General features: G+C 39.8%; 1 protein-coding gene across 1 annotated transcript in view; it reads right to left on the minus strand.

Annotated features, from left to right (window-relative positions):
- The window catches only part of ube2r2 (ubiquitin conjugating enzyme E2 R2), a 68570-nt gene that overhangs the window by 12354 nt on the left and 31205 nt on the right, over positions 1 to 25011 (minus strand). The window contains exon 2 of the mRNA XM_033032103.1: positions 2487 to 2573. Coding sequence (XP_032887994.1) covers positions 2487 to 2573 — 87 coding nt within the window. The remainder of the gene's footprint in view (positions 1 to 2486; positions 2574 to 25011) is intronic.

A 25011-nucleotide genomic window follows, 5' to 3' on the forward strand; every position in this document is an offset into this window, starting at 1 on the left:
CTGTTGTGTCGCAAGTGTACAATAGTGTTACAGAGTGAATAGCTGGTTTATCTGGAATCATGACCTTTAATTCAGTTCAGCCTTCAACACCATAGTCCCCACCAGACTGGCCGAGAAGCTGCTGGAATTAGGGCTCAACACCCCCCTGTGAGCCTGAGCCCTGGACTTTCTCACCGCCAGGCCCCAGGTAGTCAAGATGGGAGGGAATACATCGAAGTCCCTCACCCTGAGCACAGGTTCGCCCCAGGGTTGCGTCCTCAGCCCCCTATTGTACTCCCTGTACACACATGACTGTGTGGCAAGGTTCAGCTCCAACTCAGTAATCAAGTTTGCTGATGACACTGTGGTAGTGGGCCTGATCTTAGACAACGATGAGAAGGCATACCGGGAGGAGGTGGCTGATCTAGCACTCTGGTCAGTACAACAGCCTCCTCTTGAAAATCAAAAAAACTAAGGAGCTGATCGTGGACTTTAGGAGGGCACATCATCCGAGGACGTACACACCATTGAGGATAAATGGGGATACTGTGGATAGGGTGAGATGTTTTAAATATCTGGGAGTCCACATCTCTGAGGATATGACATGGACATCACACGCCGCAGCACTCGTGAGTAAGGCAAGGCAGCGCCTTTACCACCTCAGGCAATTGAGGAAATTCAGTGTCTCTGAGGATCCTCCAGTGCTTCTACTCAGCGGCTGTGGAAAGCATCTTGTCCGGAAATATTACCATATTTAGGCCATTAGGACTGTAAACTCCTATCTCACCAGGGACTAACTTTTACTGTACCACTATACTGCTTTTTTTTAAAGTGCTGTTTTATCCCTTTTTCCTTCCGCCTAAAATAATATGTGATTGTTCCATTCTGTTTGTAGTTTGTTTGGTTGTTTGTTTGTTTGTCTTTTTGCACAAAGTCCGCGAGCATTGTCACTTTTCATTTCACTGCACATCTCGTATGTGTATGTGACGAATAAACTTGACTTGACTATCAATTCACTGGAGCTGAAGGACTGTGCGAGTCAGGCTGAGCTGAGGTGAGGTGCACTGGTCTCATCTTGTTCAGTTGGGTTCGACAAGTAATTTAGGCTGCACAGGCACACTAGTCTGGTTCATCTCTCCCAGCTTGACCTTCCCTACAGCTCTGCATTCCTGGTATTCATGTTCTTTTGTTTGTGTTCTCTCCGACATCCTCAGTGAAGTCTCCTCTTCACTGAGTAAAACCTATCACATAATGGGCAATCGTTTTGTTGTGTTGAGACCACTGGACAATCCCGAGGTTCCTGAAGTCCTACCACTTTAATACTCTATCTCACTCCTATTGGGACCTATGTGCCTGTGGCCTCCTGCACTGCTATGATGAGGCCCAACAGTATCAACAGCTCAGCTTCCTTCTGCCAAATTGCAGCCTTCGAGATGATCATTAATTCAATAGCTTCAGGTAACTCCCTTCTTTGTTTCTGCTGGAACTGACCAGTTCTGTTGAGAGCATCCATCTATTGGATTATTGGTTCTGTTGTTACTCTCACTCCCAGCTTGACCTTCCGCACAGCTCCGCATTTCTGGTTTTCTTGCTCTTTTGTTGGTGTTCTCTCTGACTTCACTCATCAATATATCAACCAGTTTATCCCATGTTTCACCTATCATCGATATTCCCTTTGTCCTATCCATCCTTTTACCATCCTCGCTGTAACTTAAAATTAGTTCATCTCTTTCCCAATTTCTGACAAAGTATCTCAACACAGATCCCTGACCCGTTGAATTTTTCCTGCAATGTTTTGTTTTGAATTCACATTTGCAGCATCTAAAGCCTTCAATGATTGTAATAATGCTGCTACCCTTCAGGGATATGGCAGACCCGAGGTTAGAGCAAACTGGAGTTGTAGGTAACTATTCTAACAAATGCCTACCAGCTATAAAGCTATATTAGAAGTGCTGTTTGATCAAATCCTTTGGTTTTCAGACTGACCCAAAGAAGTGACATTTTGAATCAAGGCAGCAGTTCCTTTACCATCAATTAGTATTGATTATAATACTGATCTAATTATAGTCATTAATTAGAATTAGCACTGTCCATAGGCTCTAGTCACATTCCAGATATTCAAAACTAAAAATTCCATCAGTGTAGAACTGGTGATAACCTTCAATGTGGGAGATCTCTCTCCAGTGAGACGTTAGATTAAATTTCCATCCACCCTCACAGATACATGGGATTATTTCAAAGCGCTGTTCCCAACACACTGGGGAATATTTATTCATCAATGCTCAGCTTATTTGGTTATTATGTTGACGTTTTTGAAAATTTGCCATGACCGTCTATAGTGTTGCCTTCATTGCCACGGGAAATTATTTCAATGGCTGTCAATTGCTCTTTGGGATTTCTACAAAATGAAAATCGTCATTTAAATTCAATTGTTTCCTATGACCAGTTTAGTCTTTTATCTTAAAATGTTTCAAGAAATAGCAAATTGTAATGTTATGGTAACTTACCTCATAAATATTTGGGTGCCACATTTTTGTCAGAAATCTGAAGGTTGGTGGAGAATATGGGTAATCTATTGGGAATTTCAGATGAGCCTAGGAAAAAGATAAAAGGCAAGGTCAAAGCAAGTTACTTTTAAAGCCAGTTTAATGCAATGAATAACTAATGTTGAGTAACTTGCCTGGAACCAAGATACGAGGTAAAGATCACTCCAAAGTAAAATGATGAATTAACCTTGGAAGCTGATACTAATGCTTCCTAAAACATGTTTGCACATGAGGTGGTATAGCATGCAGAGAAGTGCATAGTAGTTATGTTATTGGACTAGTAAGAGAGGCCTGGACTACTGATCTGGAGACACGTTCAAATTCCACCATAAATGCAGGGGAATTTAAATTCAATTAAGTAACCTGCTGATGTGAAACTACTAGATCGCCTTAAGTTAATTTAGTTCACTTTAGGAAAGGAAATCTGCCATTTTTACCAGGCCTATCTAGCCTCCAGACTCAGCGACATGATCGAAATTTAACAGAATCTGAAATAATCCAGTTAACGAGGCAAGAAATCCTAAACCTTCACATGAAATGGATAAGTAAACGGAGTTTTAAATAGAACACTTCTGGAAAAAGTATTTTTTGGATGGGTAACAAATGCTGACAAGCAATATGTACGAGGTGTTGAATTTTGGGAAATCAAACCAGGGCAGGACCTTCACAGTGAATGGCAGGGCCCTGGGGAGTGTTGCAGAACAGAAGGATATAGGATTGCAGGTACAAAGCTCCCCGTAGGTGGTGGCACAGGTACACAGTGTAGTCAGAAGGCTTTTGGTATATTGGCCTTCATCATTCAGGGCATTGAGTACAGAAGTTTCGATGTTATGTTACAATCGTACAAGATGTTTGTGAAGTTGCATTTGGAGCATTGTATTCAGTTTTGGTCACGCTGCCATCAGGAGGATGTCGTTAAACTGGAAAGATTGCAGAGATTTACGAGAATGTTGTCAGGACCTGAAGGCCTGAGCTAATATCATGGCTGTCTGGAATAGTGAATTTCTAAGAGCCACATCGTAAAAGAATAATTAAAGTTTCAAGTTCTGTTGCAGGGTCCCGACCTGATCCATTGTCCATCCACTTCCCTCCACATATGCTGCCTGACCTGATGAGTTCCTGTAGATTTTTTTTTGTTCAAGGTGTCAGCATCCAGTCTTTTGTGTCTGCCCCCTTTCCATGTTGTGTATTCTTTGTACTCCTATGTAAAAAATTTCTTCTGATCGGCACCTTTTTTCCTCCATCAGAACACTATCTTATTTCACAACTTCATCGTGGAGAGTGGGAAAAAAATAGCAGTTCTCTTCCAAACTTAACCAATAATGCATTTTATCTACGTTCTCACAATTTTGGTCCAAATATTGTTCTGGTATAGCTATGCGACATCCACTTAAAGGCCAAAGTGATGATGTGGTGCCAAGAACTGTCTCTGCCCCAATGTCCCTAGCTCTTCTGAAGGGAAATGTCTTAAGCCCAAGGGATCAACCTCACATTTATGTACATTGAAATTGTTTTGCACAGTGCAAAACAAATTAAAGTTTAGGGCAAGTTTGCAATTTGTAGGCATATACATTAAAGAGACCCTAATTTCTGTCTTTAGTGGGGTATTGAGGGGGAAATGCTCTGTGTATTTGCTGCCATTTATTTCTCAACCAAACTAACTGAACTAAACAATAACACTAAAATACACCATGTAGTAGTTCATCACATTGCTGTTTACAGAACAATTAGTGGGAGAAACTAACAATTGGATTACTAATAATTTGTCAGATTTGAGTTTGTTAGCCTGCACTATCAGAAGGGCCCCAAATATGAATTTAGCGAGATGCAAACAATTGAAATATTAGTGGGATGAACCCAAGATCTTCCAAGCATTAATAATGAAGACATCAATATGTAATGTTAATCTGTATGCTATCAAATGCCAAGAAACAGATCTTGGGTGGTAATTCCTTATGTCCAACTGTTTGGACAGGAACGGAAGGTAGAAATATGGTGATGGAGTAATAATATGCCACTATGATTTGTGATATTGAAATAAAAATATTAAATTAAAGTTAAAATACAAAACACTATTACAAACAGAAATGTATTTTCAAAACTAGATGCATAACTGATTTGATCAACAGGGGGCAGCAAATCAATAATACCTCGGTCAAAATATTCTCTTGGGCAAAAGCTTCCTCGCTCACTTGTTTTTTGCTTTCTAAATATAGACATGCACATCAACACTGATTCCGTAATTCCAGCTTGTGCATGAGTATGCACATTTGGTCAGGGCTAAATAAGTACATGCCCTCTACTGCAATCAGCAAATTGTTACCTTAATGCCAGTGAGCACAACTTTTACATAAATATAGCAAATTTTTTTTTAAATCAATGATAACATCCTATATACTTTAGATTATTTTACTAATTGTGTTTTTGATCAATGTAAATGTGAATTCATACCACAATGAAAAATAATTTGGGTTACAATCAGTGAAAATGAATTACCTTTCTTGTATTCAGAATTCTTGGATAAGCTTTATTGGGTCAATGCAAATGAATTCATCTGGAATTTAGGGGTATTCTGATATCAATCTACAATTCTGTTAAAAAAGATCTAACAAAAACTTTAGAGACTACCACTTCATTAAGGAATCAGTTGAATATGCACTGAATGCCAATGCGCCGTTAAAACAAAAATAATTTAAAGTATGCAGTATGTTCACTCACAACGAGTGAAAGTTTATCAGACAGTAAGTATTTTTCCTACTACTATTACCGGAAGTACCGACATCAGCTCAGAGGCCATTACCCAGCATTTGTGAGTGGGTTAAAAACTCCTAAGGAATTAAACAAACTTCTGAAGGGTCCCGACCCATGTTCTCCAGGGATGCTGCCTAACCTGCTGAGTTATGTGTTTCCAGCATTTTATGACTAAAAAAAAGGTTGCTCTCTGTCCACCTGGTATCATCCTTTCATCATCTTTTCACACACCAATCTCCTCACCCTGCCAATTAAGTCATAGTCCCTCTTACACAAAAGTAATTAACATCCACTAGCATCACAAACATTGACTTAATTTTTAGTCTTAACATAAGAGGCAACTTTTCTCCTTGTGCTTCTGGCAAAGATTTAGAATGCATTTCATGAAATTACATTTCTTTAGCCAATAATTCTCTATCCGTTAAGATGAATTAACAAAATAATTCTGGATTGGGATATACCATTTTCTGATTTAACACCATGTAACTGGAAAATTAGAATGGAAACCCATCTATGAATTTCCAATTATAATAATTTTTCAAATCTTAAACCAGCTGTGGCAAGATCTTGGGATTATCATAAGAGAAAGCTGAACAAGGTATTTAACAAAGATGGACCAACCAGGCAGATTTAAAATTCATTTGCAAATAAGAGTGTCATATTTCGCAAATCCTTCTAAATTTCTGAAGTGGTCACTAAGTCAGGGAGTTCAATTAATTGTACTTCCAAATGTTATTCAGTAACAATGGGTTGAAGTAAAATACAAATTTATGGTGTTGAAGACAGACAGCATTAAGTAATGGGTTCATAAACTGGGGATTGTGGGCCTTATCAATTTGCCTTACCTTAAGTGACTAGATGAGACCAGTACGCCCAAGAACACTGGCCATATGGCAATCGATAACATGAATACAAATCAGCCATCATCTAATTGGATGATAGTGCCAAATTATTTCTGTACTGACACAAATCTGGGCTCCATATGTAAACATTTTTTGAAATTCCCAGTCTTCTATGCATTGACATTCTTGAAAATGCCAGAGGCAATTCATTAAAAATCTATTAATTCAAGTTCTTTACTGTAAAATTAATCCTATCAACATTTGTCTGAACATCCAATTATGTGCTGACAATGTACTTTACAACTCGTTGTAAAAGCAAATGTGGTACTGTTTTGGAATGCCAAATATTAATCTGTAGTGCTTAATGCTGAAAAACATAGGTGATGGTTTAAGTCATCAGGATGCAGTTACAGTTTCCCCTGGTCCAGGTGCGACACAACAGCTGGATGCATAACAGCTGGATCTTGCCCCGTTATCTGTGATGTGAAAGCTGGCTCCACTATGATGGCCTCAGTTTCCTACATTTTTCTACGTGTACCACAGGCATTACAGTCTTTGACGCCTAGCCACCTGTGCACACAACTCTCGATTCACTTAGAACTAGCTTGCTTAATTCTTCCTGCTCACATGACTAGGCAGGAAATGCCTTCCCACTATCTCATTATTGTTAACAAAAAGACCATGCATATCCTACTATTTTTAGGTTTAGCCTTCAGTGCAACCTTTAACATTGATTCTGCTCTTCAGTTTTTAATTTATTCTGACACTGCTCACCTGTCTATGTTATTTAACAATGGGCTTTTTGGCTTTCTTTCCTATTCCCACCACATGAACTGCAGGCCTCAGTTTAATGCCAAATCCATTCTTTCCTGTGATACAAAATTATGGGTTGAAAATAATAAAGTGGTTACAGCCAGAATAGACCTCCTCAAATCAATGCGTTGATTGGTAGAAACTTGTTAGTGTAAAATGACAGATCTCTTAATATATTTGCAATGAGTTGACCAAGTTCAAGATATTTAATTTCTTCCTCCGAAACAATAATTTGGATCCAATCCATATTTTTTTTTGCTCTACGCAGTAACAGCACTGGTTCTGGCGTAACAACAATCTGTCGGATAAGGCATGTGTCCTCTGGCAGATGCCAGGGTCAGTCAAGCTAGATTAATTTCTCTAACTTTCATATATTCAACTACAACAGTGTAACTCGGAGAGACAAACAAAATGCATGGCATGTTGAAATCAAAATTGTGGCATCTTGATAGTAATGAACTCAAACCTTCAATTTCAAAGCTACCTTGGAAATTGTTTTGCTTGTTTTTATTTTTATCTTTTGAGGCCAAGCTTTAAAGTTCGATTCAATGAACGTATTTGGAAAAGCAAACAAATGCAATGAGTCTGGTGATCAGTTATATTTAATCGAGCCAAAATATTTAAAGCATAATATTTACAGTTTTTCTGCCCTACCCTTGTCCTCTTTCTTCTCATTTCAGGCCTCTAATGTCACAATCATGCCTGGGTCTCAAACCTATCGTGCGTGTGCACACATACTCCCATATGAATTAGATTTGTGGGCCAGATCATACATGACCGAGTCTTCAGAGATGCTGCCTGACCCGCTGAGTTATTCCAGCATTTTGTGTCTATTTTGGGATGTCTATCATGTCTATCATGGACCCAAGAGATCCATTATAGTGGAGGACTCCACTCCAAGGCTCTTTCTTGAGTTGGAATGAATTATGCAAGGCAGAACAAGGTGGAGACTACACCTTTTTTGAAGGGCAAGGTGGAGAACTTCCTGAAGTATGAACTGGTCTGGTTTCACAACTTCTCCTCATAGGATAGATGAACATTTCATGCTGCTCTGGCTCATAGCACGGTAGAACAAATACACCAATGAGCATACGACTCAAACTCAAAAACTACCAATGAGGGAAACGGCAAGTATTATGGTGTCCTTGAGAAAACTAAATCCCAGGAAAGATGTCTCCTGGGTGACTTCAATGCCAATTTAGGGAAGGACCCAAACCTTTGGAAAGGTGCGATACGCAAGGAAGGAGGAGGAAAGATAACTCCAAAGAAGACCTCTTAATGAAATTGTTGGAATCACCACACTGCCTCTGCAAAGTCCTCCAAATTCATTGGTATAAAGAGTGAACCAACCTCATTGTCTTCTGCCTTATGGTCAAAATGCCCAGGCTCAAGGCTGGCTCCTGTGGATGGGTCACATTATTTGCATGTCTGACACCTGACCCACCCCCAAAAAGTCTACTTCAATCTTCATCTTGAGACTCCAAGAGAGAGGAAACCTATCAAGGGTGATTCAAAGCTTCCTTGGAGAAGTATAATATTTTCACCAGCTTGTGGGAATCCCTGGCCCTGACCGCTAGTGTGTGGGTTGGTATTAGGATTCTGGAGTCTCTTCATCTGAAGACACTGAAGGCTGCTGAAAACATTGGAAGGAGTGTACCACAGTCTATTTGGTGTGCCCATCGGCTCCAACTGTCCCCTCCCAAAGTTGTCCTCAGATTCCACATTGGTCCCACCAGCCACCTCACAACCCATTGAACTGGCTATTCTTGACCCCTAGAGCAGTGCTTCTTAAACTGGTGAATGGTTCACCCACAGGCAAATGGAATTATTTAGGGGTGAATGAAGGGTGAATGACTTAATTTATTCATTTATTTATATATTTTTTCTATACTTAAAATAGGCATTGCCATTGAGGTGGTTAGTAAACTCTTATTGGTTTTAATGGCAGTGGAGCTGGAAATTTGATATGTTTTCTCTCTACCTGTGGTTTTCTAATTTCAAAGTAGCAGAATATTTCCCAAATTTACTGTAATATAACCTTTTAGGGAAGACCGGACGAGCTAGTGGGATCATAGATTTATAAATGGCAACACTGGAGGATCGCCGCAGGCAACTGTGAACTGTAACTTTACTTTGTGTAGCAATTTAGCTACCAAAGTTAATATTTGGTGGTATTGTGAGCTTTCGTCAGGGATTTTTATAGGAAGTTATATTTGTTGGATACTAATATATTAAATCACATACTCCATGGTTTTTTGAGCTAGTTTTCCAAGAAAAAAAACTGCAGTAATCAAAGCCAGAAAGGGTAGGATGGGGCTGAAGCCCGGTGTTTAGACGTTGGAATGGTTTTGTATCATTCTCATAGAATGATTTTCCAACTCCAGAGGTGATTATACTTTTTATTAATTTACATTTTTTTTTACATCCCGTTTTCTTTACATATTTTTAGGATGTTCAAAAAGTTGAATAAAATAAACACTCAAGAAATGAGTTAATTTATGTTTTTTGCTCATGTGACAAAATAAATTATATATAAAATTATACGCAAGGGAGAATTGGACGAAAATTACCAAAAAACATAAGAAATTTTAGTCTGGGGTGAATGAAATTTTGTGATAGACTCAAGGGTGAATGACACTGAAATAGTTTAAGAAGCACTGCCCTAGGAACTCCCTAAGGACCAACAGTAAAGCTAATCTCTTTAAAATGCATTTTCTGTAAATTCCTATATTGTCCAAAATCCTCGTATTAATTGGAAAATAAGAAAGTATAAAGCAAAATATGAATTAGAAACATTAAAAGCTATGAAATAATTCAATGGTTGATCCTATTAGGAGATATTTTTATAAATTATTCAGTTTATTAATAAGAGTTTTGAGAAGCATCTAACATTAATCCCTTTTACACTCCCAGTACTGACCTGACATCAGTGCTTCAGCCAATCTAAAATATCTCTGCCTATATTACCTACTTGAGAAACTGATTTATTTAAAGTGATTGCCACAAGGTTTCAAATGGATATGAAATAATACTACAGCTGTACTAGCAATTTAACGACAACAAAAGCCAATTCAATAGGTTTGTAGTTTTTTGAGACTGAATTATTGAGCTACTTAAATATTGGTAACCAGTATTGGTAACCCACATGGATTAGAGGGAGGTCCAATCATAGAACCTATTGAGATATTAAATATGTTTAAAGAAACAATAAGAAACTTTGAATACACTCAGTGGCTCAAATAGGATCTACAGAGAAAACCAAACTTTCAGGCCAATAACACTATCAGTTTGACGAAAGATTATAATCAAATTATTAATTGTCTCTCTCTCTTCCTCTGATGTGGCCTGACCTGAGAATTTCCAGTATGTTTTACTTTATTTCATATTTCTGTCTTTCTAGGTATTTTGCGAATTCTTGTGAATATTGTCAATATTTGCAGTATGTTTAACTCCAAGCAAGATCTACATCCACTTTGAAATGAATTATAGCATAAAGTCTTTTTTTTTTTTAATATAAAGAGCCCAGCTTCAACTTTGTTGAAAAAGGGAGCAATGAAAAGTAGCCATTTAAAACCCCTGTGGCAACCTGTAAATTCAGCTTAATCACTTCTCCAGTTTTCTTCAATTGTGATATACATTCCATTATTGTCCTATCTACTACCTTAACTGAAAAAGACCTATCCACTATCCTCTTCTCCTCTTTTGGGTGTGCTGATAGCAGTTTTTGTTGCATTTAGCTGAGTTCGATATCTATCCCTGTTCTCCTGAGTTATTTTCCTTAAACCTGTAAAAAGAAAATTTTATTTTAGACTATTTGACCAGTTCTTTATCTTGATTTGTTCTACCATACGCTTTTATTTTAAACATAGGAACATACAAGCCCCTGGTTTATATAAATGTGGCTTCAGTTTGTATAACAATGGCTTTGAAGCCATTTCAATAACTGTCTCATCTGGTTTACGTATATCTATCTTTATCAATAAGCCTAAAACAGACTATAAAAATTATCCAACCACTATATGTGGGATACTGCTGCATAGAAATTTGTTGCTGAATTCATTTACAATGATGCGTTGGGATGATCTGACATTGTGAAAGACACCAGAGTAAAACCTTAGTTGGGATTAGAAACTGTGTTTCTGAACAAAAATAGTAGGATAAAATAGAAGAATCTTAAAATTATTTTAATTGGCTTTGTGAGAGAGATCACTATTCCACCTGCATGTGTTAATGTTAACACACTGACAAAAAACATAATATGAAAAACATGATCACGATGCAATATTCATGAACAGAATTGGATGCCATTTACAGTAGTTCCATTCTATGCATCTTTGAAAAGTACTTACAGGATCAAATGCAACAATTCAAGTGCCTCCACAGCCGTGAATCAAGAGGCATGAGGGGAGATGAGAGCAGCAGGGTGTGGAGGTGGTGTTGGAAGGAGGGCATAGCAATTAGTGCTGCTGCCTCAGTTCTGGGGATCCACATTTGACCCTCACCTCAGATGTTGTAATGCAAGGGTTCCCAACCTGGGGAAAATTTGTTGATTCTGGATTTGTACATATTTTTTCTAATTGACTGACTGTATTTGGTTCTGGTATACTAGTATCTGTTCATCATTAGTTGTTCATAAATAAGTGAAATAACATTGTTATGTGCTATTAACAATGTTGGGGAAGTCCAGGACAAGGGGTCACAGCTTAAGGATAAGGGGGAAATCCTTTAAAACCGAGATGAGAAGAACTTTTTTCACACAGAGAGTGGTGAATCTCTGGAACTCCCTGCCACAGAGGGTAGTCGAGGCCAGTTCATTGGCTATATTTAAGAGGGAGTTAGATGTGGCCCTTGTGGCTAAGGGGATCAGAGGGTATGGAGAGAAGGCAGGTACGGGATACTGAGTTGGATGATCAGCCATGATCATATTGAATGGCGGTGCAGGCTCGAAGGGCCGAATGGCCTACTCCTGCACCTAATTTCTATGTTTCTATGTTTCTATTAAGGTTGCCTGGGGTAAACAGGATGAAAAAAGTTGGGAACCCCTGTTGTAATGCAAAAGATACCAGTCTCTTTCTGTAACTGCATGGGTATCACCGTCTGTGCTCTGGTTTCCTCCCACATCTCAAAGACATAGTTATGGTGTATTTTATCCGCTCCTGATTGAACTGTGTCTTGGCTACTGGTGCATATTTGATTAGAGAAATGTGTTGTGTTGGTGAAAAATTAGTTCTAAGAAATACTGGTTTCAATAGAACTTTTGAAACTGACGATGTTAAAAATACTGCACTACCATGCAACGTATTTCCATTTTTTTTGTAAAGTTAATTGCACCTGCAAATTGAGCATCATATAATTTATATTGTGCATCACATCTTTTTAATGTATCCAATTCATTCCCATAGGAAGAGACTCTATTCTTTTAATAACTAACTTTTAGTTGTAGACATTGGTGGCAAGTTGGGCCGAAGGGCCTGTTTCCACACTGTATGTATCACTCTATGACCATGTAATTAATTATTAACATAGTGTTAAAATGGTACAAATGTTTGAAATTTACTTTAACCTTCCATTACAAATTTAGTTCATATATCCCCTTACAAATACTGTATCTAAAAACAATTCAATACATTTTAATGTTGAGGCAGCCAGCAAAATTCTATTTTCACAAACCAATGACGGAGAAGTACAACTCAAACAGCAAATTTTGGAACATTATCACTTAACAACTCAACAATAAGGGCGGCACGGTGGTGCAGAGACCCGGGTTCAATCCTGTCTACGGGTGCTGTCTGTACGTTCTCCCCATGACTGCCTTGGTTTTCTCCGAGATCTTCAGTTTCCTCCCACACTCCAAAGACGTACAGGTATGTAGATTAATTGGCTTGGTGGATGGGTAAATTGTCCCCAGTGGGTGTAGGATAGTGTTAATACGCGGGGATCGCTGGTCAGTGTGAACTCGGTGGGCCAAAGGGCCTGTTTCCGCGCTGTAAACTAAACAAAATACATCTCTCAGTTCTCCTAACGTTGCTTTATCTCCTGTTGTTGCTCCAGCGACATTAGTTCAAATCGCAGCACCATGAAAAGAACATTTCAGAACAGACAGGATACAGGAGGAAGGAGATGGTTTAACCCATTAGTCACTCTCCATTTCTTAGCAAAAGTAAACTGGCTGGTCCCATTCCCCTGGCTTCTCCCCCAGAGCCATGCAAAAAGTTTCTCTAGAACCATGCAAAAAGCTTTTTTCTCCAGCGCCCTTCAAAACATCACAAATAAATCAATTTCTTAACCATTCTGTGCCATTCCAAGCACACAATTGACCACTAAAATGGCCAGAGAGCTAACCTAGTGGTACAAACATATAAAAGCTGCAAATAAAAAAAGCTGCAAATATCGGAAATGTCAAATTAAGCTGAACATGCCGGAAAGTCTCAGGTCAGGCAACACCTGCAGAGAAAAACTGAGTTAACATTGGAAATGTTCTAACTGATGACCTTTCATCAGGACAGTGCATCTCAGAACAAGTCTAGAGCAGATGGTGGTTGAACCAGCACCAGAGGGAAATCTCTCTGTTTCATCGGTGCATGATAACACTAACAGCAGTAAATACTGCATGGAACTTGCAGAAACAAAGCTCTGTATTTACAATGAGTACACTCTCCACCATGTTTTGTGGCAGCAGAACATTGTTGGATGACATAGCGAGTCTACTTCTTACTTAAATTGATTGCAAAACCATCAACCTTGACTTTTATGCTCAGTACATCAGCTCCAGATGCTCAAAACTTTGCAAGTGGCTGCCTACCATTACCTTAATGGAAATTAAGGATGGACCGTGCCAATGATGCCCACTTTCTTTAAATTTATAATTAAATATCACCTAGATGCAGGATCTCTCTCTCCAGGTTCCTAGGTCAATCATATTCAACTGCTTTATCAATAACCTCTTTCATCATAAGGTCAAGGGAATACGTTCGACAATAATTAACTTTCAGTTACACTAAAATTCTCCAGATCATGAAACCTTCATGTCTGCTTGGACTTTGATCTGAACAGTATTCAGGTTGTGGATGATAAATTGTCGTTATAATGCCATCACCCAACTGCCGGGTGATGGCAATCTTCAATCTCTGGACAGGATGCAAAGAGATTTACCAGGACACTGCCTAGGGTAGCACATTACATATATGAAGAGAGTCTGAGCAGGCTGAGTTTATTTTCCTCAAAGCACAGGAGGCTGAGGCTGAGGATCAAGAATCACAAAATTGAGGAGCATAGGATGTAGAAGGTGAGAAACCTTTCCCGTTAGCAGAGTTGTCTAAAGCCAGAGGGTATAAGATGAAGGTAATGTGCTTCAAGGCGATCATGAGGAAGAAACTTTGCATCCAGAGTTGTTGCAAACTAAAATGCACTTCCCTAAAGAGGTAATGGAGACAGGTATTTTTACCACATCTAAGCAGTGTTTGGAGGAGTATTTGATATCAAAGCATAAATGGTTGCCGATCAAGTATTAGTAAATTAGATTAACAGAGACAGGTACCCAATGATGACATGGATATGGTGGGTTGAAGGCCTGCATCTGTGCTACATTATTCTGACTCTTAAAAGTCTAACCAGCTCATCTTGACATTCAAAAAGGTATTTCCATAACTAAATCTCCCCATCATTAACTTCTTGCAAGTCTCTTGACTTGACCATAAACTTAACCGCAACAACCGTATACATGCTTTAGTTTATTCAACACCTGGAGATGTTCCAATACATGAAGGTGTCCACAATTTAATCATGGAAACAGGAACATTCCAAGATGCAAGACTTCGTGCCAAGGGACGCACTGAAGCTTGGTGAGGTAGCCACCAGGTCTTTCGGGGAAAAGACCAGATAAGGGTTCTCCTGCTATTGAACAATAGGGCTGGGGCTTGTGTAACCTTACACCTCTTGTGCTAAATAAATGTTTGTGAGGAAAATCAATGTTATAATGAAACTATTGCAAACAACTGTAATGAAACATGAATAATAACGGATGAATGTCCCGTACAGCATAAATGTACATTTTGTAACTAAAGCATGTTTTTGGAAAACACAAATACTGTGGGTACATCTGCAAGTCAAAGGCTGGGTTCTCTGCAGCAAGTCTGTTATTTCCTGGCGTGTCAACTAAAATTTATTGTATGAAGTACTCCCTGGGTACTTGCATGAGTACAGATCTAACACCAATCAAGAACTGGACATCTTGTAACACAAAACGGTTCATTTAATTGATACTGAGCTTTCCATTTTAAACAGTCATTCCTCCACTTTTCCACATAATAAAAAAGCACTGCTGAAAAGTTGAGGTATCTTTGAAATTATCTCTCAAATCACAATCTCCACTACCTTGGGCAACGTCATATGGAAATAGTATTAATATTAATAGTGATACTGATTAAAGCAAAAGAGAGATCTGTTAAAATATTGTGCCTCTTTTTCGTGGAATCCCCATTTCTAATTGGAATACATTCTTGCTGAAGGTTATGGACTGTCTGTTTTAATATTCACCACTGTACATCTATTGATCTGTCTCTTAGCTTATTTGCACGGTCCAACCTGGACAACTCCACTTTCATAACATTGTAATAATTGCCCTTATTTAAGAGAAAGACTATTTTGTTTAGTTTATTGTCACTTGTCCCGAGATAGTGAAAAGCTTTTGTTGCTTTTTGTCGCTAACCAGTCAGCAGAAAGACTGAGGTAGACACAAAATGCTGGAGTTGGAAAGAAGGAACGGGTGATGTTTCGGGTCGAGACCCTTCAGCAGAAAGACTATATCTGATTACAATTTAGCCATCCAGTGTACATATACATGACAAAGGAAATAACGTGAAAACCATTTAGTGCAAGATAGAAGTCCAGTAAAGTCCGATTAAAGATAGTTTGAGGGTCTCCAATGAGGTAGATAGTAGCTCAGGACGGATAAAAAGAGAAAATACTGGAAATGCTAAACAGGTCAGTCGTGTGTGAAGAGGGAAACTGAATGGGGAGAAGCAATGCAAATCTTTCACAATTTAGAAGCCAAACTGAAGGTTTGGAGATTTGATTATCAAAAGTGTAGCATCGCTCTTTCTGAGTAAATACCTGTGCCACGGGATCAGTTGCACAGGTCGGCAGCATTTTTATTTCAGAATGCAATTCAAAAACATATCACCAGCACAACAGGAAATAGCTTAGCTGCTAAATCAAATGCATATTTCCTGAAACAAAATCTATACGGTAGCATTTTACATGTGATTTTCAGATTTTTCTATTAACATTTAAAATAAGGAAGAAAAGAGGTGAAAATAACAGAATGAAGGCAAAAGTGAATGCAAAATTCTCTATAGAGTAGCTGTCTCAGCGGTGAATGCAAAACATTGGGAAGTACAAGGTTATGATGTTGAGTATAAAACTAAAAAGTTTACAGAATACAGACCTTGCTTGCACTGGCCCATCTCTCATAACTGCAGACTTTTGAAAATATTTAAGAATTAAGTAAATAATTTAATTTAAAGATATATTTAAACAAGTTATCTTCTAAACTCTTAAGTAAATAAAAACAAAAAAGATCCATGACTTTCAAGAAGGATGACCCTTGCTATACAAGAATGCCTAAGTTCCATGACAGTAAGGAAGCTATTCATTGACTAGATCCCAGCCTACAAGCTCATCTTAGTTTAGTTCAGAGGTACAGCGCGGAAACATGGCTTTTGGCCACCGAGTCCACGCCGACCAGCGATCCCCGTACACTAACACTATGCTACACACACAAGGGACAATTTACAATTATACCAAGCCAATTAAACTACAAACCTGTACGTCTTTGGAGTGTGGGAGGAAACCGGAGATCTCGGAGAAAACCCACACAGGTCACGGGGAGAACATACAAACTCTGTACAGACAAGCACCCGTAGTCAGTATTGAACTCGGGTCTCTGGCACAGCAAGGCAGAATCTCTACCGCCATCAAACTAAATGCCTGGACCTAGGCCTTGGGGTCTCGATCAGCAACTGGCTTCGGGACTTTGTCACTGGAAGGTTTCAGTTGATTAGAATTAATCATAACATTTCCTCCACACTGCCCCCCCCCTCTTCTTGCGAATGAAACATAAACCAAAGGAATAGTTAGATCTCAAGCCGGGTGTTGAGCAGCCAGGTTGTTGTCCCTGCGTCAATGTCTGCCGGGCCCTGAGCTCCATTTGGTGGGTGGTAGAGCGGGCACCCAGAGATGACATAGTTGGCTGTCTTGTTCTGCTCCGCATTCACAGGCTGGGCTCTGTCGGAGCCCCCGTCTCCACATGCTGGCATTGAAACACCCAACTCCAGTACAAAGTCTGTTGAGCTTCACTCATGCTCCTCTGGGGAGGTCAGACCCTGGACAGCTTTTATCTGTTGAAGAGATGTAGCTGTGTAATGGAGATGAGGTTGCCTTCCACTCCTGTGACCACTTGGTGGCTATCCAGTGTGCTTTTGTCTCAGTTGGCTGGATGGATGCTAGGAGTTGTTTTCCATGTGGAGCAAAGGGGTGATGGGACCCTCAACACTGGTGGTCTTCAAGGTGATCGAACCCCTCTCTACTGTACATCCACGATTGTGTAGCCAAGCAAACTCAATCGTTAAGTTTGCTGATGGTATCACTGTTGTCAGCTGGATCACCAACAACAACAACAAGAAGATGGAAGTGCAGTTTTGGTCTCCTAATCTGAGGAAAGATTCTTGCCATAGCGGGAGTACAGAGAAAGTTCACCACACTGATTCCTGGGATGGCAGGACTTTCATATGAAGAAAGACTGGATAGACTCAGCTTGTACATGCTAGAATTTAGAAGATTGAGGGGGGGGATCTTATAGAAACTTACAAAATTCTTAAGGGGTTGGACAGGCTAGAAGATTATTTCCGATGTTGGGGAAGTCCAGAACTAGGGGTCACAGTTTAAGGATAAGAGGGAAGTCTTTTAGGACCGAGATGAGAAAATCATTTTTTACACAGAGAGTGGTGAATCTGTGGAATTCTCTGCCACAGAAGGTAGTTGAGGCCAGTTCATTGGCTATATTTAAGAGGGAGTTAGATGTGGCCCTTGTGGCTAAAGGGATCAGGGGGTATGGAGAGAAGGCAGGTACAGGATACTGAGTTGGATGATCAGCCATGATCATATTGAATGGCGGTGCAGGCTCGAAGGGCCGAATGGCCAACTCCTGCACCTATTTTCTATGTTTCTATGTTACACGACATTTATACTATGCTTATTGTTACAATAGAGCTAGTCTACAGAACAAATAAAAAACTATTCAACCTAAAATGCCTTTTTGCCAGAACCAGATCACACCAAACCTCGGTCACTGAGCTGCAGTATTTAGCCTCACCATCTACAAGGCCAGTATTTTAAATCTTAAACTCTCTTTAATGTAGGGGCATTGTTAAAGCAGAATGACACATTAACAGTTCTCCCACCTCTGACAACATACTTACCCCAGAGTGGATTGGGAGAAATGAGTCATGGGTTCAGCAATTTCCTCCTCTTACTTCTCTAACCAGAATAGGTGCATTATATTTAAAAATCCTACTCACTTGTTTAAATAGTAACACATTTGCTCTGAAACAACATTATCTCTTCTTTGGTAGACAAAAATGCTGGAGAAACTCAGCGGGTGAGGCAGCATCTATGGAGCGAAGGAATAGGTGACGTTTCAGTTCCAGACCCTTCTTCCTTCGCTCCATAGATGCTGCCTCACCTGCCGACTTTCTCCAACATTTTTGTCTGCCTTCGATTTTTCCAGCATCTGCAGTTCTTTCTTAAACATTATCTCCTCTTTGAATGTTATGACAATATGTATCATTTATTTTTTGGTCTTCATATCTTTATTGTGCATTCATTTCCCCTGCCAAATACAAAATTTTATATTTTTCTAGAATTCTATTTGCTACTTTTCTAATCATCTTGAAAAAATGAACACTTGATCCGAGTTGTGTGGGAAGGAACTGCAGATGCTGGTTTAAACTGAAGATAAGACACAAAATGCTGGAGTAACTCAGCAGGACAGGCAGCATCTCTAGAGGGAAGAGATGGGTGACGTTTTGGGTCGGGTCTGAAGGAGAGTCACGACCCGAAATATAACCCATCCCGTCTCTCCATAGATGCTACTTGATCTGAGTTTCTTTCACCATGAGTTTGAACTAACACAACTATAATTACCATAATTAATATTGTCACTTCATCTACTCAGCTAAATTTCCTAAAATAAGTTGTGTAATAAAAAAATAGAGTGTATATGTTGCTCTGCTGTCAATAGCAGAGGGAATTTCAACTTTCATTTATCATTACTGAATTGCTTGAAGTACATAAACATTTTAGTACAAAAGCAAAATACTGCAAGTGTGTGTTCACATTTTCTGTACTCCTTCATAAACGTCCTAAGTATTAATATGGTTAGAGTGCAGGAAGCAAAAGGTTATCCTGGTACTAACCAAGAAATTAGTAATGGTGTTTGCAACATTACAAGATTAATTTGGACAGTACTTGGAGCTACAATACAACAATGTCAAGATAAAAGATAGAAAAGAGAATCAGCAGAACAGTTTTGATCACCGGTTCACATTTCAAATCTGCAGTTACCTTCAACTGTAGACTGTGTTAATATATTTTACCCATTTCAACTATCCATGTAAGAGCATCATCCATCTACTGATATAATCTCAGTCACTATATAAAATGCAGCTGTTGTTATATTTAGAGCAATATGGTTTATCTGAATGTTATGTAGTAAATCTAAAATATTTAAAATAACGCTCTGTTGTCATTATCGGGCTCAAGGTATTTAACCTTGAAGTGCTTTTGATATGGCAGCCAGACACAAGGTGTTTTGGACTTTCTCTGTGTTTGATTTAAACCGAAGTAGCTGTAAATCGGATAATTTTCTTCTAATTTTCACTTTCTGCAGGATTAGATTTTCTACCTCTATGCTGTGTCACCATAATTTGCTTACATTGAAGCTTTTTATTCCAAAATCCTTTCTACAGGCTTTAGCAGTGAAAATGAATGCAACGTCCATCTTCAATTTCATGTCTAATTAGTGATCATTTGAAGTCATCATTAATCATAGATAAGCAAGCAGATTAACTGAACCCAAGATGGAAACAGATAACTGACCTGTCCACGTGCACCAATCTACTAGGGTGATCTTGTGATAAGAAGGCAACTGGCATTAATTATTCATTTTGATCAATCTATTGCTTTCACACTGGTTTCAAAATTATACTGAGTCACCACTTATTTGCATAGAATGTACACTAAAGTACTTTTAAACAAAGCATTTTTGTTTTATCTTATACATTTCTTGCATTTATAAACTGAGAATGTTGATTTCTGTATCTGTACCTACTCTAAAATTACCAATTAAAATTAAGCTGGTATACTGATATGATTTGTTACAACTGCCAAGTATTTTTCAACTGAAATGAGGAGTATCAATAAGGTTGACTATTAGATGCTGATGTTTGTTAACCTCTGCTCTCACTTAGAAAAAAATCTATATCTGCAAATGTTCTTTTCCTTACTAATATTATTTATACTCCAGACCTGGGCTTTGTTGTGCAGGGCAGCATGCAAAAACTACTCAGTGCAAATTCTTGGAATTGGTTTATAATTGTTCAATTAGAACAGTTGGCCTTAAAACCAAATGGTTCAGTGACCAACAAATGCGAATTCATTGCTCCACAATCCCCTTTTAAAAACTACTACTTAGCCAGTCCCTTGGGATCAAGGATGATTTCTTTCCACTCCAGTTTTGTGGGTTTGGAGACGACCAATGAGGCCAATGTGGGAATTGGAGGTTTCCAAGGATTGGCCTCCATAAATTGTGTGTTAGGGAGTTAGTGTGAATGGGTGATACATGGTCAGTGTGAATTTGGTGGGCCGCAGGGCCTGTTTCCATGTGAATCTCTAAACTCTTAATTTGACGAGATATGCCTGACACGGACAGTTTGTTAGATAGTGTGATCCTTCTGCTACTCGTAGTGTTTGTATATTCCAGCTGAATGGACTCAACATTCTTACTGTCATCCTGAATTCTCCTCCTCTGCTTTAAGTGGTCATGGCTCAGAGATTCCCAAAAATCATTGCTGATTAGTTCACAGCAGTACAAGAGATAATTGGCCTTACAGTCAACATCCACAGGACAAAGCTCATTCACCAGCCTTCAATTGCTTCATACTACCTTCTGATGAACATAGTTTATCGTGAGACCTTGGAAAACATGGACCACCTCATACATCTGTGCAGTGACCTCTTGGCTAAGGCAGCATCTCCAATATGCCAGCATAGCATTTGCCTGATTAAGCAAGAGGGTATTCCAAGCTGCAGACCTTGGATCCGGCACAAAAAAGCACTCTGTGCTAGGTAGCAGTGATCCTTGCTCTCCTAATATGCTTCTGAGACCCAGACTACCAACAGTGGGCAACTTGAGGCTCTGAATAGGCACTAATTCTATCTCTGCAAAAACCTCAAAATTTATAGGACTAAACAAACCAACATTGAGTATAGGAGCAGGGAGGTTCTACTGCAGTTGTACAGGGTCTTGGTGAGACCACACCTGGAGTATTGCGTACAGTTTTGGTCTCCAAATCTGAGGAAGGACATTATTGCCATAGAGGGAGTGCAGAGAAGGTTCACCAGACTGATTCCTGGGATGTCAGGACTGTCTTATGAAGAAAGACTGGATAGACTTGGTTTATACTCTCTAGAATTTAGGAGATTGAGAGGGGATCTTATAGAAACTTACAAAATTCTTAAGGGGTTGGACAGGCTAGATGCAGGAAGATTGCTCCCGATGTTGGGGAAGTCCAGGACAAGGGGTCACAGCTTAAGGATAAGGGGGAAATCCTTTAAAACCGAGATGAGAAGAACTTTTTTCACACACAGAGTGGTGAATCTCTGGAACTCCCTGCCACAGAGGGTAGTCGAGGCCAGTTCATTGGCTATATTTAAGAGGGAGTTAGATGTGGCCCTTGTGGCTAAGGGGATCAGAGGGTATGGAGAGAAGGCAGGTACGGGATACTGAGTTGGATGATCAGCCATGATCATATTGAATGGCGGTGCAGGCTCGAAGGGCCGAATGGCCTACTCCTGCACCTAATTTCTATGTTTCTATGTTTCTATTGTATCATCTTCCAGATCATCAGCTTTAGTCACCATTAATACTGAGATGCTGAGTTACTGAGTTGGATGATCAGCCATGATCATATTGAATGGGGGTGCAGGCTCGAAGGGCCGAATGGCCTACTCCTGCGCCTATTTTCTATGTTTCTATTAATCAATAATGCCATTGGGCAGAAGATCAGTATAACTTGGCACTGGTTACATGGGGAGAATTGAAGACATAACATGTGATAAATGGGCCAAAGGCCTCCTCCAGCACCTATTTTTCTGTTTAAAAACAAAACCTGATCGTCTGCTCCCCAATTCAATGGGACAACATTTTTAATCACACCACTTTAATCACTGAATAAAAAAGTTGCCTGTTTTTATCATTATAATCCCTTTCTAACTTTATGATGGTTTCCTTGAGGAAGTCCACCTCCAGTTTGAAAACCTAGGTCTTATCTATATGGACTTCAATAAGGCCTTTAATAAGGTTCCGCATGGTAGGTTGCTCTGTAAGGTTAGATGAATGGGATCCGTTGACAGCTAGGTAACTGGATACAGTTTTCTTAATGGGAGGAAACATGGTGGTGGAAGGTTATTTTTCACACTAGATACCTGTGACTAGTGGTGTGCCTTAGAGGATCGGTGCTAGGCTCATTGGCATTTGTCATACATTTTTCCTCCCTTTGAAAGTCTATTCAGGGAACTATACAGCAGGGTCTGTCTCCTTTTTCTCACGAGTTCATCATAGTATGCCATTACTTGACTGATGTACGATCAAAGATGTTTTTGTGAAAAAACATTTCTGCCATTGGCAGGTTGTGTAGCACGATTCTTCCGAGTGGAATGTGCCACAGCAATGAGACCATCTTACATAATTTGGGGGTCAGGTAGAAGATCAACATGTAGTAACAAGAGGTGGCTTGCACACCCAAGTTCTAAAGAATGCTTGATGCAGCCACACAAAAAGGAGTTACCATCAGGGTATGTCTTACATCGAGTAAGTTTCTGATCGCAGATACTGATGAATCTGCAGGCTGATAGCAAGTCCAAATGGAGAAAGATGTTGGCCATGACCTGTTCTGATGAGGGGTTGCAGACCTGAAGCAATGGCCACTTCACTTTCCAAAGATGCTGCCTAACTAGTTACATTTTATCCAGTACTTTAGCCATACACCGTTTCTGTAACGTAATATCACCACACAGCACTCTTCAATATTCCCGTTCGGTCTCTTTGACAATGATTGAAAATACCTCAGGATTCTTTCTGACATTTTATCCAGCAGGGATAAAATATTTATGAGACAGGCACTCTATATGTTAACTCTATATGTTACCCATGTGTTTAGTAACTGTCAGGTAGTTCTTACCCTAAGCTCATATTCAGGCCCCAGTTCATGTAGATTACTTGCCTAATCGGACAACAAAACCTTGTGAGGAGAACAGGAGATACTACTTGCCATCAAGTGTATTATTCAGGATATGAATTCACAATATGAATTTAATCTTCATTTGGGACTTCACCAATGGGGTTGTCTACACCAACATCCTTTTCTTTTTTAGCCTGCAAGGTTCCTTTCTCACTCGTGACCCAAGGACACTAGGGCGATCAATGAGGGTAGGGCATTAGCGTTGTCTGCATGGATTATAGAAATGATACTGATGCAGTTCACCATGGTAGGCTGATGCATGGGATTCTCAGTGACTTGGTACAATGGATTCAGAACTGGCTTAATCATAGATGAGAGGTTTGTAGTGGAAGGGCATCATAAGTCATAAGATCATAAATGATAGGAGTAGAATTAGGCCATTCAGCCAATCAAGTCTACTCCGCCATTCAATCTTGGCTGATCTATTTCTCCCTCCAAACCCCATTCTCATGCCTTACCACAATACAAAACCACTCATCCACCAGCAACAGTGCCTCTGGCAGAACAGCTCAACCACGTCTTTGGCCGCCATGAGAGGAGACGGTCATGCCCACTACTCCAGCTCCAACACCCAACAGCCAGACACTCATCATACACACTGCTGATGTCACACACACACACACACATTACGGAATGTGAACATAGTGAAGGTAGCAGGTCCGGGCAGGATCCCAGGACAGGTTCTCAGAGACTGTGCTGTTGAGTTAACTGATGTATTTACAAAAAATTCCAACCAATCCCTGGCACAATGCATGGTCCCCACACGCTTAAAAACATCATAAATAGTGCCAGTTCCAAAGCAGACAGCCATAACCTGCCTCAACGACTACAGGCACTAACACCAATAATCATGAAGTGCCTGGAGAGATTGGTCCTTAAGCGCATCAAGGCCTCTCTCCCATCAACCCAGGATCCACACCAATATGCGTACTGAGCAAACAGATCAACAGATGACGCCATTGCCACTGCCCTCCATACTGTACTGCTCTACCTAGAACAACAAGGAGCATACGCACAACTGCTATTTGTGGATTACAGCTCTGCATTCAATACAATCATACCAAGTAGACTGGTCTCCAAGCTGTCCGATCTACACAACATCCGCCTTTGGATTAAGGACTTGCTAACGAACCCGCCAGTCAGTCAGGATGGGAGTCACCACTCCCCCACTCTGATACTCAGCACAGGAGCTCCACAAGGCTGTGTGCTGAGCCCCCTCCTCTACTCCCTCTATACCTATGACTGCATACCGACCCACAGCACCAACACCATCATTAGATTTTCAGACGATCGACTGATTGACCAAATGGTGCCAGCACAATAACCTGGCTCTCAACACCAGCAAAACCAAGGAACTGATTGTGGACTTTGGAAGGGGTAGGATAGGGACCCACAGTCCCGTTTATATCAACGGGACGATGGTGGAAAGGGTCAAGAACTTCAAATTCCTGGGCGTGCATATTTCCGAAGATCTTTCCTGATCCCAGAACACTGATGCAATTA

Source organism: Amblyraja radiata, chromosome 1 (genome assembly GCF_010909765.2).
Source record: "Amblyraja radiata isolate CabotCenter1 chromosome 1, sAmbRad1.1.pri, whole genome shotgun sequence".
In the NCBI taxonomy this organism is placed as follows: Eukaryota; Metazoa; Chordata; class Chondrichthyes; order Rajiformes; family Rajidae; genus Amblyraja; species Amblyraja radiata.